At 48.4% G+C, this 17,468-nt stretch overlaps 1 protein-coding gene across 1 annotated transcript in view; it reads left to right on the forward strand.

Moving 5' to 3' along the window:
* The window catches only part of LOC147613850 (bifunctional aspartokinase/homoserine dehydrogenase 1, chloroplastic-like), an 80,549-nt gene extending 64,849 nt beyond the window's left edge, over positions 1-15,700 (forward strand). The window contains exons 12-18 of the mRNA XM_086781826.1: positions 9,676-9,758; positions 10,123-10,348; positions 10,626-10,771; positions 10,872-11,007; positions 11,100-11,183; positions 15,116-15,208; positions 15,295-15,700. Coding sequence (XP_086637952.1) covers positions 9,676-9,758; positions 10,123-10,348; positions 10,626-10,771; positions 10,872-11,007; positions 11,100-11,183; positions 15,116-15,208; positions 15,295-15,540 — 1,014 coding nt within the window. The 3' untranslated portion in view covers positions 15,541-15,700. The remainder of the gene's footprint in view (positions 1-9,675; positions 9,759-10,122; positions 10,349-10,625; positions 10,772-10,871; positions 11,008-11,099; positions 11,184-15,115; positions 15,209-15,294) is intronic.
* Positions 15,701-17,468: the final 1,768 nt, after the last annotated feature.

Genomic DNA, 17,468 nt, shown 5'->3' on the forward strand with positions numbered 1-17,468 from the left:
CGGACGAGAAATCCGGTGCCGGAACCAGGCGAGGCTGGCCCCTAATAAATCTGATGTCCTGACTGCCCTGCTCCATCTCATAGCCCATAGCAGGCCCTGACGAAGTCGACCAAGCAGCGGCACCCCACGTAAACATACCCTCTGGAGAGAGGGGGGCCAGAATACGCAGCATCCGCAGCCAAATCTGCTGTGCCTGAGGGCAGTCCCAAAGGCAATGTCTCTGTGTCTCCATAGGGTGGCCGCATCGGACGCAGGCCGCCGGAAGACCGCTGTAAACAAGCCAAGTGCCAACTGCTGAGCCCCTGTGAGCGACCAGCCACTGAAAAGCCGAGATCCTGCAGGCCTGCCGACTAGCCCAGAGCCGAGCCCAGAAATCCTCAAGGAACTCCTGTGAGAGTCCCTGTAGTCGCCAATGCCCCGCTGCCGCTGGAGAAACCGTCCTCCTCGCCGTCAAAATATGCCGCCCCAGCCGAACAGTATACTGGAAAAAGGTGATCTCTGTGGCCTCAAGGGATGCATAAGGATCATGCCACTCGTACTCCCCGGGGTCCCACTGTAGCCGGGCCAAGGGGCGCGCTGCATATGCCCATATACGCCAATCCGGGAGCACATCAGCAGGGTCGGGGTCAATATGCCACTTCCGAGAAGCGGCGGCCACTACCCGAATCCTCTGAAAGGTGCACTCTGCAACCAAAGGCGACTCCACCTCCACTCTCTGGAGTCTGCCCTCATCCTGAATCTCATAGTAAAGGCATCTGCCATCCTCAGTGCTAGCTCTGACAGCAATCAGGATCTCCAACTGTGTAAAGGCTCCCATCCACCGTGGGGCCACTGGCTCGAGAGGCGTGAACCACTCCTTTGTGAGTGCCTCCTGTATATCACCAGGCTAGACGAGGCCGAGAACCTAGCATATGACCCTGCTCCATGCGAACCGCTGGGCTCCAGATGAGCGGCTGTCTGGCCCGCTCCTCAACACAAGAAGGAGGCTGCTGAGAGAGCCCAGGTCTCAGCAGCTCCCAAGCTCTTAGGATGCTCAAAGCAAATCTGTCCTCCCATCCTCTACTGAGGCCTGTCCTCCTCATCTCTATGAAGATCCAGCGAATCTCTGGTGCCCAAGTACCCCCTGCTCTGGGGGCGCCCGTGCCTGTAGTCGCTGCAAGAGGAGCTCTTTCCAAGGCTCAGCGCCTGGAAGCAACCCCCGAACAATAAGCTTCCCCAATAAGGCTCTACTCTGATCGACTGGATCTATAATGCCCAAACCGCCCTGAGCCAGCGGAAGTGTAATAACTGCCCATGCAACCTTTGCCCGAGCTGGCTGACCGTCCCTCCCGGACCACAGAAAGTTCCTGATCAGCCTCTGTACCTGGCTGATGCAAGAGCTCGAGAAAATCCAGCAAGACGTAATGTACCACATGGTCGCTAATAGCACCTGATTTGCCACCACCACCCTCCCAGCCAAGGATAGTCGAGCTGCACTCCAATACAATAGCTTCTTCCGAATGCTCAGAAGAAGCGGGGCAATCTGCTGCTCAGGTGACAAATCAAGGCCAATCTGGCGTCCCAAATACCGCACTGCTGTGCCCGGAGGAATCCATCTAAAACCGGGGTCCGGGCTCCATGCCGGAGTGGGAGCACTACTGATCCAAAAGGCCACTGTCTTGCGCCAATTGATCAGTGCTCCCGAAGCTGCACTAAAAACCTGGAGCGACTGCTCAGCCCGAATAAGATTGGCCTCATGGCCATGCAAAAATAAGCCCGTGTCGTCTGCAAACTCAGCATCAAGCAGGTCCTCCCCCCGGACTGGGAGCTGCAGTCCTCTCAAACCAACCTCTTCTGCCGTCAAATACATACTCATAGCCTCCGCAAAGAAGAGAAAAAGGAAAGGGGCGAGAGGACACCCCTGACGGACTGATCTGGTCAGCTCAAAACTCGGCCCCTGTCCTCCTGCAATCAGCACCTGACTGCGAGCTGTGGAATACAGAGCTGCCACCCCTCTGATCCATCCTGGCTCAAAGCCCAGGCGAAGCATAGTGCCCTCTAAGAAACCCCAATCAACCTATCGTATGCCTTCTCAAAATCGAGAAGCATCATGACCAAGTCCTCGCCAAGAAATCTAGCTCGGGCCGTCGCCTCCCAGAAAGTAAAGATGTTGTCAAGGATACTGCGCTCCTTGACAAATCCTGTCTGAGTAGCATGAATCAACTCCCCAAGGAAGGGCTGGATCCTCAAACTCAAGGCCTTTGCCAAGACCTTGTAGACAGTATTGAGGATCGTAATAGGCCTCCAATGCCGAATGTCATCTGATACTCCCTCCCCCTTGGGGATAAGATAGATCAAGCCCTCTGAAAAGCTCTGCGGCATCACCCCAGTGTCCAAAACATGCTGAAAGCCCCTGCGGAGGCCTGGCCCCAAAAGGTCCCAATAGCGCATAAAAAAGGCCGGCGTCAGTCCGTCCTCCCCTGGGCAACTATGTCGCGGCAGGACCCTCAAGGCCTCGGCAAGCTCAATCTCTGACAGAGGCGCACCTAGAACTGTACGCATATGGTCTGTGACCCTCCTCTGCACATGGGCCCACACAGTCTGTCTGCAAACATCTCGATCCTCAGTGGCTGGCTCCGCTGAAAGCAGGTCGCTATAAAATGCAGTAGCAATTGCTCTGATCTCCCCGAGCTCAGTAGCTACCGATCCATCCGGTCTACCAAGCTGGCGGACTCCTGCTCGCGCATGACGGAGTCCAGTGATCTCAAAAAACTCTCCAGTCACTCTATCACCAAGCTGCGTCCACTGAGAGGCCTGACGACGATAGTAAAACTCATGTCTCTGCTCCTCTACCTCTCTAACCTCCTGGCGTGCCTGGCTCAGCTGGGACGCCACCCACTCACATGCAGGCTGCTGCTCCTGAAGGCGCTGTAGCGAAGCAAGGCTGCGTCTCAGCCGTTGCTCCCGCTCGCGAATCTCTCCCAGTCGTGTCAAAGCTGCAGCGTGTAGAAAAGAGCTAAGATCAATGAGTCCCTGGGCACACTGGCCCGCTGCATCCTGGTCAGAGCACTGACTATCATGCCAGATCCTCTCAATATCCTCAACGAGACTGGGATCTGTAAGTACCCTCTCTGGGATCCTCAACTGCAAGCTGGGCTCCCGGGTCCCCTCCTCCAATGCCAATATAACTGGCGCATGATCTGAAAATGAGGTGCCAGCGAGAATGCCGACGGAGCCCCCTCGCTCCCCTAACCAGTCGCCCACATAAAAGCGATCAATCCGTGATAGATTAGTCCCTCCCTGCCGGCGATCCGACCGAGAGAAACTAAGACTGTCCTGAGACCGGGAGAAAGCCCCATGCTGCCATGCATCAGTGATCCTTAGTGACATGCAAAACCGGTCCCAAGCTGCAAGCTCCGTGCCGTGCACTGTAACATGACTGCCTCCCACCCTATCTGCCGGGTCCTCAAGCATGTTGAAGTCTCCCCCAACACACCAATGTGCGGCCTCTGGCAATGCATCTGTAACCTGAGTCCAGAACTCTGCTCTGGCACTAGCATGATTGGGCGCATAAATGTTGAGCACACCCAATAGCTCATCATGCATCCTCAAAATGACATACTGTGCTCTACCAGGCACAATGATCCCTCGATCCACAATGGCCTGCCGCCATACATCTGCAATAACCATGCATACTCCTCCCTGTCCACCCAAAGGACCAAACCCTGCAGACCAAAAAGTGTCCCATCTACCAGGCATCACCGAACCATATCTCCGGATCCTGCTCTCACCCAAGTGGTGCTCCTGCATCATCAAAATGTCAATGCTGCCACCAACCAGGCATCTCTGAAGCTCCTGCCTCAAGCAGCCTCGATAGCGTATAAAGTGTGCTCCGCCAAGGCCCTGTACATTCCATGAGATGATCCTCATGGATGCCCTGCTGAGGTGGATGCTGTCTCAGCCGTACGGCGGGCCTTCGCAAGCGGCTTGGATGGAGAGTAGTCCCCATCCGAACGGCTGCGAATCTGCCCACCCGGTGTACTGCAAGAATCCCGGATCAGGCGCCAGTGGCTGTGGCCCATGGCGACTGCCTCCTGCTCTGACAGAGCAACCTCGTGTATACTCACATATCCAGGGTCGCGTGCCAAGTCTGCCACTATGCGCACGACCAAATGACGAATCCCTGAGGTATCCACACTCCCGGGATCCAAGAAAAAATGAGCCAACTCCCAAAGTCGGCCTATCACATCTGTCACCTCCAGATCGCTCATGTGATGCGAAAACTCAACTGCCTGAGTCTTCAAAGTGCTGAGAGCGAGCTCTAGAGTCCACTCCCGGTCACAAGGTCCACAAAGAGGGAACGAGAAGGCCACCGCTGAGTCTAGTGCCTCCTCCCCGCGGGCCGGAGGTATCACAACATGAACGCGAATGGGTGTTGGCTCATGGGGGCCCTCTGCTCCAAAAAGCCGTGTGAAGGTATAATCAAAAGCCTCCGAGCGCTGTCTAATGCCAAGGCGACTCAGCCGACTGCGGATAGATGAAATCCGTGAGGCCCTAATCGGCATAGGTCTCCTCTGTGATGCTCGAGCGAGGTCAGTGCTCAGCGCTCTCCGGACTGCAGGTGAGCGCCAGGGAACTGCCAGGGCCTCCCGGGAAGGTGAGGCGGGCGGAGGGGGAGGAGGGGGAGGCGAGGGAGCCGTTGCCGAAGCCGGAGCGGGGGCGGGAGGAGGCGATGGTGGAAGCGAGGCGGAGGGAGGGGACGGGGGTGGGGGGGGGGTGAAGGAGGGGGAGCTGGCATCTCCTGGTCCTCAGTCGCTGCAGGGGTCTCCTCCTGTAGGGGAGCAAAGCTATTCCTCACGAGAACCCAGTGAGGCTGAGACTGTGGCTGCTGCTGCAGCGGTCTCTGGGCGTGCTGCTGTGGTTGTCTCCCTCGGCGGCGCCCCTGTCCAGGCTGCCACTCCGAGGTCTCTATGGCCTGAGCAAGTGTCCCGGAGGCAGTGTGCCGAGCCGAATCTGTGGGCGGGCCATCAGTAGCCTGCTGCTGTGGTGAGGGTCGAGGTCTCCTGCGAGGGCAGGCCTTGGCCAGATGACCGACCTGCCTGCAAATGAAGCACTGGTTCGGGAGCCCCGAGAACTCCACTCTCTGATCTATCCACCCCCCCCCCCCCCCCTATCCTAGGTAGCTGAATGACCTTAGGAAGGGAGGAGATGTCAGACACCAACACTCTGACCGAAGGTAGCCCCGCTGCTCTGGCCACCACTGAAGCTGTTGAGGGGCCCGTCTCTAGTACCGAGCCCACCAATGCTCCGAGCCTGGAGAGGAGCGGAAGATACTCCCGGCGGAGACCAGGGAAACAAACTGTAACATGGAAGAGGCGCTCTCCCTGCTCCGCCGGGTCAAATCCATGCTGCCAAGGTCTGAAGAAAGCCCGAGCACCCCTGATGTCAAGAGGACTCATGGCAAGGACCTTGGCAACGCTCTGGGCGGCCTCGAACTCGATCTGATAATGTCCTCGGCCCAGAAGCTGTACATCCAGGATCTTGCCCACATCTGCAAGAAGGCGGGCCTGAAGAAGATCCCTGATCTCCCCTCTGCTGGGGCGAGTGCCGACTATACGGCAGATGGTGGAATGAGCCTGAAGGCGTTCCACCTCTGCGGTGAGGCTCGCTTCCTCTTCCGGCGAAAGAGAAAGCTTGATGGGGGTGACCTCGGGGGCGGGCGAGGGGGCTGCGGATGAGTCCCTCTGAGGCGGGGCGGGAGGAGCCTCCATCAGAGTCTGAAGCTGCGGCGAAGGCGAGGCGAAGGCGGGAACCTCCTGGAACCGAACTGCACACAGAGAGGCGGGATACGGAGCGAAAAAGAAAAACACCAAGGGGGGGCGGAAGCTAGAAGGAGAAGGCGAATGAGAAAAAATAGCATCCTGGTTTGAGCTCCATGTGTTCAATTTAGACAGACTTCCACCCTTCGAGTACTCTCTGGAGGCACCCTCTCTCACCTTGACACAATCTGAGATTAGTAGAGTCATCAGACATGACCTCATTTAGTTGGACACTAGGAGGACATGGCTAGAGCCCTCACAGGAGTTGGGGACGAAGATGGCTTTCTATAGAGACCATCTTCTCCGCACCACTGAGGATGGCTTTATACTTAGACCGAGCTACATGGATACCCATCTGTCTCATGGATTGAGGTGTGCCATTGGGCAGATCTGCACCTCTTCACATCAGTAAGAGATAGAGACAGGCAGATTTAGAGGTATACCTCCAGGGGATAGGATTTGTCAGATTTGTTGGATAGAGCCAGAGACAGAGAAGCACTACATCTGTCGCTGCACAGCATATTATGAGATTCGAGGGCGCTACCATTGCCTTTTCAGAGAGGGACTTGGACCAGTGGCTAGAGTCATGGACTATTGTGATCAGAGATGCTTGGGTTTTTATCTCTTGGAGATTCGCAAGCTCAGAGAGTCCATTATCAGGAGCAGACGCCCGACTGGCAGGGAGTCCACACAGAGACAGATTACTGACTTCTTTAGAGGGACTACCCGGGAGGACACACAGCCGACAGCCCAACAGTAGGCACCCCGTGGGACTCTAGTTGAGAGAGCTATCCAGTTGGGCAGATCCAGACGCCCGAGGGTTCGCGGATCCTCACATCCGAGATGGTGCCTACACCGGAGGATTCAGAGCATCATCGCGAGGCATCGGGCTCGTCCGACCAAGCATCTCACTATGGCAGATATCCAGGCCATCTGGCAGAGACCCATGCTAGAGCTCCTAGGATGATTACCACTCCAGCCATATACTGTTGTACTCACTATCACTTTTGTACTCCCCCATATTCATGTATTCATGTATCCATGTACTCATGTACCCCATTTTGACTAGTAGCATTAGCTTCCCACTCTCCCTAGTTGCTACTTCCGGATGCTCCATACTGATGTATTGTAGGGCTAGATACTTACCTTCAGTTCTTTCTTTTCTTTTCCAGACAGTGTATCAGATGTCACACGGTTGTAACTTTGGTCTCATAGGTCACTTTGGCCTTTTGAAGACGTTAATATAACATTTCATTTCATTTCTCTCTCCACTAGACACAGCCATTAAGCTATGCAGAGCCCTACGCCCCCAACCCCGTGGCCCCCGCCCACGCTCGAGTCACCATAGAAGAATTAGAGCCATCATTTCCCACCACCATTGCATTGGGTACACGTCTTCTCAGCCTCTCTTCACTATTTCAGATCTTCTGGCCATCCTCTCTCGCTCGATGATGGATCTCCTCCATGTGCCCAAGAGAGAGAGAGAGATTAACGTCTACAAGAGGCCAAAGTGGCCTATGAGACAAAAGTACCAATACATCCAAAACTCAAGGAAACTAAATGTCTTGAGTAGAAAATGAAAAGCGTAAACTGAAAAACAACTAGCTATAACATGTGGCCAAAGAGGAACTAGTGCCCTGATACAACGGCGAGAGAGAGAGAGAGAGCCAAAGCTAGAGAGAGACTATGTGCACGACTCAATGATATTTATTAATGTGATGTTTTTTTCCATGCCAAAAGCAATGATCTGAAGCAAGTATAACTATCTAGATATTATGTGAACCACTATAAGAGTGGCTTCACACCAAAATACACACACAACACATAAGTGAGCGTTCACACCATTTTGGAGATGTACACACACACACACACACACTCTTTTGAGATTAGTAGAGTCATCAGACAGGACCTCATTCAGTTGCACACTAGGAGGACATGGCTAGAGGCCTCACAGGAGTTGGGGACGAAGATGGCTTTCTATAGAGGCCATCTTCTCCGCACCACTGAGGATGGCTTTATACTTAGACCGAGCTAGATGGATACCCATCTGTCTCATGGATTGAGGTGCGCCATTGGGCAGATCCGCACCTTCTCACATCAGTTAGAGATAGAGACAGGCAGATTTAGAGGCATACCTCCAGGGGACAGGATTTGTCAGATTTGTTGGTTAGAGCCAGAGACGGAGGAGCACTACATCTGTCGTTGCACAGCATATTATGAGATTCGAGGGCGCTACCATTGCCTTTTCAGAGAGGGATTTGGACCACTGGCTAGAGTCATGGACTATTGTGATCAGCGATGCTTGGGTTTTTATCTCCTGGAGATCCGCAGACGCAGAGAGTCCATCATCAGGAGCAGACGACCGACTGGCAGGGAGTCCACACAGAGACAGATTACTGACTTCTTTAGAGGGACTACCCGAAAGGACACACAGCCGACAGCCCAACAGCGAGCACCTCGTGGGACTCTAGTTGAGAGAGCTATCCAGTTGGGCAGATCTAGACGCCCGAGGGTTCGCGGATCCTCACATCGGAGACGGTGCCTACACCAGAGGATTCAGAGCATCATTGCGAGGCATCGGGCTTGCCCGACTAGGCATCTCACTATGGCAGATATCCAGGCCATCCGACAGAGACCCATGCTAGAGCTCCTAGGATGATTACCACTCCAGCCATATACTGTTGTACTCACTGTCACTTTTGTACTCCTCCATATTCATGTATTCATGTATCCATGTACTCATGTACCCCATTTTGACTAGTAGCATTAGCTTCCCACTCTCCCTAGTTGCTGCTTCCGAATGCCCCCCCTACTGATGTATTGTGGGGCTAGATACTTAGTTCTTTCTTTTCTTTTCCAGACAGTGTATCAGATGTCGCCTTTTGAAGACGTTAATATAACATTTCATTTCATTTCATTTCTCTCTCTCTCATGGACACACAAACATGGTTACACACACATGACGAGACACATGATGGGCATGTACACACATGACTCCGAATCCCAATAGAGAGGATATGCACTATATGCCACAGCGAGGTCGAGTCTGATGAGCGCTTCATATGCAGGTGCGCCGTATATTATGAGATCTAAGGGAGGTTCCACTATCTCATGGATCATGGATTATGCAAATCAGCGGTGCCTGGGCCTCTTCCTACTAGAGCATCATCGCCACAGAGACTCACTAATTAGAGAGTCAGTACCTTGTGGGAGATACGTGTACTTGGGAGTCACTTTTAACTGGACCGGTCTTCTCAATGAGCCATGCTGCAGAGGCTAGACTGATGCAAGGGTATGCTTCTCTCGCTCTCATGGAGAGACAGTGCTTCCAGGCCCGTTTCCACATGGTTATAGAGGCAGTCTTCCAGATAGTTACCTATATACAGAGAGAGAGAGAGCTGGACCCCACCTTGATGCAACGCCATATGCAGGATATTTTAGGGTGATGTGAGAGCTTGATGCTCTTTGTATTGGGATCAGTTTTGGCATCTCAGCTCTTGTTCCTTTCTTATATTTTAGTACCCATGATGATGTATTCCATGGACATGATGTAATCTTCAGGTGATTTTGGCCTTTTGTAGACGTTAATATAACTCTCTCTCTCTCTCTCTCTCTCTCTCCCCAACCCCTTCTTCTGCTAGTACGCCAAAGTATTAAATCGGACATCTCAATCATGTATCCTTCCGCAAAGTAGTGCATGTAACATTGGCATGAGAGTAGAGCAAGGCCATGTCGCATGTAATAGCATGCGCATAAATACACACGCTGGCATGCAGGCACGTGTGCGTGCATCATGCATATACCCACACTTGCATGCAAAAAGTAGCTCTGTATCTATGTGAGTTTTTAATGTTTCAATGGATTTTTAATTTTGCAGGCAGCAACATTAAAGGAAGAGTTTAAGATTGATCTTCGGGTCATGGGAATATTGGGATCAAAGGCAATGGTCTTAGATGACACGTGAGTTCCTTTGCCAAACAATTTCGAAGGGGTGATGCACATAACCTAGTTCCTCATCTTTTGTGCTAAGCCTTTCCTGCTCCATATCATATGTAATTAGCATTAAGTAGCCTCTATATTCAGGCTGTTTACCCCTTCCATGGACTTGCATAATTCAACCAAATGTTATCCTGTTATTATGTGTGCTTGTAAAATAAGGGATGGTGTGCCTAGCCAATACTTTTTTGTTTGTAGAAGAGAAGCCACTTCTAACATGGTATCAAAGCTTTGGCTCATGCTAACCTCTATATGTGTTATGAGGTGGAATTTGTATGAGTGTCCAAGACATTGCAAAACTTCAAATATGTTTTTCTTCCACGTGCAGTGGAATTGACCTTGAGAACTGGAAGCATTTGCTCAAGGAGAAGGGGGAACCTGCTGACATTAATAAACTTACAGAACACCTGCAGTCCAATCACTCTATACCAAACACATTGATTGTGGACTGTACGGCAAGTGCGGACGTGGCAAAGCATTACTATTCCTGGATTAGAAGGGGGATACACCTGATTACCCCGAACAAGAAAGCCAACTCTGGACCCTTAGATCTGGTATTTTCCGTATTTAGCAAGCTGACTAGTAATTTCTACATTTGTCTCAAGGCTATGGTATAAAATTATAGTGTATTCTATTGGTTATTTTATATCAACTTAGTTGGCATATCTTGGTCAAGCGTGTACGCACATAGCTAGTAGGTATGTATGTATAATGTATGTACATGCATGTGTATGTGTGCAAGCACAAATGCATGTATGTACGCATGTAATATTGGCATAAGGTGTCTTATGCATTGATTTTCTTTGCATGTTTTTTTTCTCCCGTTTGAAGTACCTCCGGCTAAGGGCTCTTCAGAGGCAGTCCTATACACATTACTTTTATGAAGCTACAGTTGGGGCTGGGCTTCCTATTATCAGCACACTGAGGGGACTTCTTGAAACAGGTGATAAAATCCAGCGTATAGAGGGTATCTTCAGGTCAGTTTAGAAGTCGAATGCCTCCTTCTCAGGTTTTTGAAGATATGGTTTGCAGTGTTGTGATTCACAGTAGATTTCAACTGTCTTTCTGGTTTGGCAGTGGAACGCTGAGCTATATATTCAACAATTTTATGGGGGACAAGTCCTTCAGTCAGATTGTACTTGAGGCAAAGGCTGCAGGGTACACGGAGCCAGATCCTCGTGATGATCTTTCTGGCATGGATGTGGCAAGAAAGGTGCACAACTTGATCATGCTTTTTGATGAATACAGGCGCAGTGTTAATGGGGTTGAAATTTTCATGGTAATCTTCTTTGCCTTTTCATGCAGGTTATAATACTCGCAAGAGAATCTGGCTTAAAGCTGGAGCTGGAAAACGTCCCGGTATTAAGCTTAGTTCCTGAACCTCTACGGGTAAGCATTTTTATTTCTAGGGCTGCATGTTTGAAAGTCTGTTTTTTTCGCATCTATGCACAGGTGCAGGCCACATTTTTTAATATGTACAATAATTTTGTTGTTGTCTGCTTCATTAGTCTCTACTCTCTCTCTCTCTCTCTCTCTCTCTCTCTCCCCCCCAATCACCTCCTTATCTTTTTGCTTTTAACCTTCACTTTTTTGTTTTTACTTCTTAGTAAGTGCCGGGTCCATCCAAGAGTCCAGACTCTTTTGTAACCTCGTGAGTACCTTATGATTGGGTGCTCATGAGAATAGAGTATTGCTTGGCTTACTAAGAGGGTCTCTCTCTCTCTCTCTCTCTCTCTCTCTCTCTCTCTCTCTCTGTGTCATACCTCTTCTCCCTCCTTACTTTTATAGATTTTTCTTGATTTAAGTCATGCTTGAAGTTTCTTCTTTTGTAGCTGCGCTATCAGCTGAACTTTTATTTTTCAGAAATTCGTTTTTTCTTCAAGTGCTTGTATTCTTTTCAAAACCTTTTCTAGTGTTTTTCATACTTGTGTTTGTTTTTGCTAAATAAGTGCAATTATTATTTTCTCAATTTGTAAGTTTGGATATATTCCAATCTTATGAAGGTATATAGTTCGAAACCTTCACAAGTAGCCTTTTCCAAAATTCTGGTGTGTATGTCATCAAGCTCAAGTCCTGGTGTCCCTTACTACCTGATCCCACCCTTCACAACTTTCAATTGCTTTGAGATCTGAAATGATTTAGCAAACAATCATTTTTGTTTGGTTTGAAAGGCTTCAGACCCTGCTATAAGCCTTGGCACGGCCTCCACTGTGTAGTTATGATTCTCTTAATGAGAGAGAGAGAGAGAGAGAGAGAGAGAGAGAGAGAGAGAGAGAGAGAGAGAGAAAGAAAGAAAGCTGTATTAACATCTACTAGAGGCCGAACTCGACCTATGAGACAAATCAATGTACAACTGTCAATGTCCTCTGGATGTCCTTTCACAAACATTAATTCTCTTAGAGAGAGAGAGAGAGAGAGAGAGAGAGAGAGAGAGAGAGAATTAATGTTTGCGAAAGGCCAAGACCAAATACACAACATGAGGACCATGAAGGCCTTGAGCCAAATTTGTGGTCTAGTAAAAGAAAACACCCAAAAAAATAAAAAATCCTACTAATCAGCGACCAGAGCGATGGTGTGAGGTATCAGAGAAGGATTTTGATTTTGTACTGGGTTTGCGGAAATCCTCAACAAGGGTTCTGTTGGAATATATCATCTCCAAATGGTCTACATAACAATTTTCATGCTTGTAACAATTTTCATGCTTGTATTGGCCATTTATGCGGCCCTACATTGGCATATCTTAGGAGATGTTATTCAGCATTTTTCTACCATTTTTAAGGTATTTTATAGCATTTTATGCTATTGGTCTGCTGTCGGCTTGTTACAGCTGGCCGACCAGTACTCTGGGGGTGTATGTAAGGGCTGACCCCCCTTTCCCCCATTTCATCTCATTCTTTTGCATCTTGTTGAGGTTATTAGGAGCTGCTTCTGTTTCTTACCATTGTACAACACCTACGGGCTTCCCTCGTGCTCAGTTTTTAGCAATAAACATCAGTTTCTAGCATTAACAGGTCTTGTACCTGGGCCATGTCTATGCTTTCTATTTGCTTCACTTTTTTTCATGGTATCAGAGAAAAATGCTGACCTGTGAGCAGAAGAGAGCTGTGTTTTCTGTTTTGGAGCAGAGGCTTCGACAGTTTGCTGCGTTTTTTGCAGATTACAGCGAGGAAGGTGCTGCATTTTCTTCCAAGAGCAGAGGCTTCTTCAAGATTGCTGTGTTTTCTTCATCTAACGCTTGGGACTGTTGTATTTCTGAATTTTCAAAGATTGCTGATTTGTATGCTGATTGGATTGCTAAAGCCCTCTTCTAGGTGGTGAGGACAAGGATCTTCAGCTTGGAGAGATCTTCCTTCTTCCTCTCCTTTCAGTTTACCACCTTTCCTCCCTTTCTTCTTGCTGTGCACAACCTGAGAGGAGGATTTGCTGATTTTTTTTTTAATTCAGCTCCTTTCTTAAGACAAGGTTTCTTGTCAGAGGACATGGCTTCATGAGATTTCTCTCCTGCTGCTCCTTCTATAATTTCTTCTCCAGTGCCTAGATCTCCCATCCACCCTCTCTTCTAGTCTTTCTTGAGGAGGCTTGGATTCTTGGTGGTGATGGCTTCTGGAAACCCTCCCCTTACTTCTACCAACTATCAGATTTGGTCATACTAGACTCAGTTAACTTTGGAGGCTTTTTGTCTCTGCTGCGGTTTGAACTTCACAGGCGGTATTCAGACTCAGGCATTGCCTCACAACATCACAAGACTAGGCCAAAGTGGCCCATTGTCAGTTTCAGATTCTCTCTCCCTCTCCACAGGACACAATCCTAGTGACCACAGCTATGACTTCTTCATAAGAGGTTAGGGTCACATTGGATGAGGTTGTGGATCATCCATTGATTTCTTCCTCCGTTAAGATTGCAGATGATCATGCCTACCCTCTCCATGGTGTTGATGATATTTCTTTGGGTTCCCCTCCTATGCTACAAGATCTGCTTTCAGAGGAGGATTCCGCTTCTTATGTTCCAGAGGAGGCATCTTCAGAGGGTTCTATGGAATCCTCATTGGTGGTTACTTCCATTATTTTAGAGTCTATTTTGGTTCAGAATTCAACCCTGGCAGATTCAGTTATCCTCGATGATCCTCTTGTGCCAGAGGATATTTCATTTCCTCCTTCTCCAGAGGAGGATTCATCATCTGAAGATCATCTTTCTCCTATTGTTGGAGAATCTTTACCCCAGACAGTATTTTCATCTAGCGTACCTTTGGTGGATTTTGGAGTTGCTACCTCTGCGGTTTCTCCGGTGACTGCTCTAGTGATGGTTGTTTCCTAGCCCTTCTCCAGGCATTTTGGTGTCACCAATTCCTACTTCACCAGTACCCACAGTTGTTTCTTCTTCTTCTTCTTCTTCTTCTTCTTTAGAGAAGTCTACTACGGTACCGATACTTGTTGCAGATATAGAGGAGGTACCATTTTCCTTGGAGCTATCAGTGGTTCCCTTTCTTGAGAACAACTTCTTTTGGATTGATCCCGGTGGTGCTTCTACATCACCTGCTTTGGATGTGTTCATTACTGCAACTTGAATCTCTTCCTTCCAATTTGAGAGGACGTGTTCTTCTTCGTCCAGTGTTCGTTGATCCTTTTCAGTCTTATATGCTTTACATGACATTGATCAACCAAAGGATCCCTGGGACCGAACTTCAGCTCCTTTTGGAGTTCTTTCTTCAGCGTTCTAGTATTGGACCAACCCTCTGGCGCTGAAGAGGACGGGTTGGAGTATATCATCTCTAGATGGTCTACATCACCATTTTCATGCTTGTATTGGCCATTTATGAGGCCCTGCATTGGCATATCTTAGCAGATATTATTCAACAATTTTCTACCATTTTTAAGGTATTTTATAGCATTTTATGCTATTGGTCTGTTGTCGGCCTGCTACAGCTGGTCGACTAGCATTCTGGGGGAGTATGTAAGGCTGATCCCCCTTTCCCCCATTTCACTCATTCTTTTGCATCTTGTTGAGGTCATTAGCAGCTGCTTCTACTTCGTACATTGTACAACACCTATGGGCTTCCCTCGTGCTCAGTTTTCAGCAATAAACATCAGTTTCCAGCATTTACAGGTCTTGTACCTGGGCCTACATCTGTGTTTTCTATTTTCTTCACTTTCTTTCAGGTTCTACCCTCGTGATAGGCTGCCCAGTTGCCTTCTTTGCGAGCTCTTGAACCTTGGCTAGTTCTGCGTTGTTATGTTTGAATTGCATTGGGGTCAGTCCTAGAGAGAGAGAGAGAGAGAGAGAGAGAGAGAGAGAGAGAGAGAGATGACTGTGTCTTGTTGCAGGAGGCTTGCTCCTCGGATGAATTTTTGAATAGACTCCAGGAACATGATGCAGAAATGACAAAGCAAAGGGTAGAGGCAGAGAGTGCAAACGAGGTGAATGGATGTTTGGATATATTGGCGATTATATCTCCTACATGAAGGCTAGTGGTTTAATGTTCAAATGCTTTGTGTATGTGCAGGTACTGCGTTATGTTGGGGTCGTTGATGTGCTTACAAACACAGGCAGTGTTGAGCTTCGACGGTATCCGAAATCACATGCCTTTGCACAATTGTCAGGCAGCGATAACATAATTTCATTTACTACACAACGATATCACAAGCAGCCACTTATTGTCAGGGGTCCAGGAGCAGGAGCGGAAGTAACTGCAGGTGGCGTCTTTTGTGACATCTTGCGGCTTGCCTCTTACCTGGGGGCTCCGTCATGATCTGTTGCCTGAAGATGTGTATTGCATGGTAAATTCTAAATAATACAAGCTATTACAGTTTGAACACACTCTCTCTTTCTGTGTGTGTGCGCACGCGCGCGCATTTACATCAGCCTACATTAGCAATTGAGTAATTTCTAATATTATATGTTTGTGAGTATCTTGCTTAGTTCATCTACCTTAGTTATTTAGCTCCATCGATGGCAAGTGACATAGGGTGCTCTCTCTCTCTCTCTCTCTCTCTCTCCACCCCGCGTGTGTGTGCATGTGTCATGTGCATATCACACTTATACTAATCACGATTAGTTGCTAGTTTTGGGTTAGTGACGAGCACTATGCCCTGTTGTAATTAATCCAGGGACATGTCAGGCTGTTCACCATCAAGGAAGGCTTGGGTATGTCCAAGCAGTTTTACAGTGCTTGAACCCCTGGTAATTTTGTAACCCGCTTGGGATTGATGTGATGTATGGCAGCTTATGAGGAGATGTGCCAGGCGCACCAGACACCAGCAAGAGTAGGTAGCTGTTCTGGTAGTGCTAGACCTGTTTGGGCGAGTCAGATGATGCGGCCGTGTCGGAGGCAGCATGAACATAGGCTGGTGGAGCGGGCCAACAGCTTCGAGGGGGCTGATTTAGCCCTGTAATAAAGGCCCAGCCACCTCCTCATTTAGGCATCTGACTTCCTAGTTGGGAAATCCACTTCTTGTGAGCATTGCCATGTCTTGTGCAACTGGCACTTCGATTTTTTTTATGTGAAGCATGGACTTCTTGCTTTGACACGAGTTTATGGACCATATCTTCCTTGGAATTTGACTTTGTATAACCTTCAGCATCCATCTCCAAATGTGGCATCTTAGATTCATGTCCACTTGAAGGCTTCACTGTGCTCCCCCTCATGCGCTCTATCCTAGGGGACTTTCACATGCACTACTAGGAACTGAGATAGTCGCCTAGAATCACACGGGTTCAGAAGCAAAAGGGGTCCAGATGAGTGTGGGATTCGAGAGAGGATCTTCATGGCGAGGCCTTTGCTCCCACCTTTCCCACCCCCCATCGCCTACCTGTCTCTTATCTGGTAACATTCTGTGAATAACTTTCTTAAACCCCTCCGGTATGGAGAAACCGTTGTAAAAAAGCACACAAAAGCTCTAGCTTTCTTATATGCCATGTATTAGTTGGGGCTGTTTTCTTCAAAGGTCTGGCTATGGCGGATATACACAGACCAGATTCAAATAAATATAAAGTATATCTAAAGATCGAAGGTATTTCTAACTAGATTCAAATAAATATAAAGTATTAAAAAATGAAACATTTCAAGCTTCAAAACTTTTTAAACCTTCAACTCTGTGTTTCCTTCAGCATGCTTCTCGTGGGAGGCGAGTTAAGAAATACCTTTGATGTTTAGATATGAAGGTTATTTAACCATTTGAGTGAAAACTCATGCCCCATCCAACCTTGCCTTTTGAAGCTTTAATATATCATTACCATCACGTCAACAAAAGTACTCATTAATGAATTAAACTCCCTTTCATTAAAATTGTACTTGTGGTCATTCCTCTTCTTTTTCTAATTGGTTTCCTTGATACATCCCACTCATTATATTTTGCCATGTGTGGCTTCCAACAAAGTGCATGGGTATATACCTTATTAGATGCTCCAAGAGGTCTTGCATCAAGTCTTTTCGTGGAGTTTTCAAAACTATGTAATTGAGCTAAGAAATAAGAGTTTAGTGTTGCAAAAAAGTAAATTTTAGTCTGAATCAAGTACTCCTTTGATTGTCCAAGCTCTCCTTGTCATCAATAAGCTTCATATTACCTACATCAAGTGTGTCTCCGTTGAAAAGAAACATGAAACACTTGATTCATATGTTGGTAGTGTTGTGTTTTAATGTCCTCCACCATTGACTAGGGGATCTTCATTGCATGGAAA

This window comes from Cibotium barometz, chromosome 43 (assembly GCF_041138505.1).
Source record: "Cibotium barometz isolate CiBa-2024 chromosome 43, ASM4113850v1, whole genome shotgun sequence".
Taxonomy (NCBI): Eukaryota; Viridiplantae; Streptophyta; class Polypodiopsida; order Cyatheales; family Cibotiaceae; genus Cibotium; species Cibotium barometz.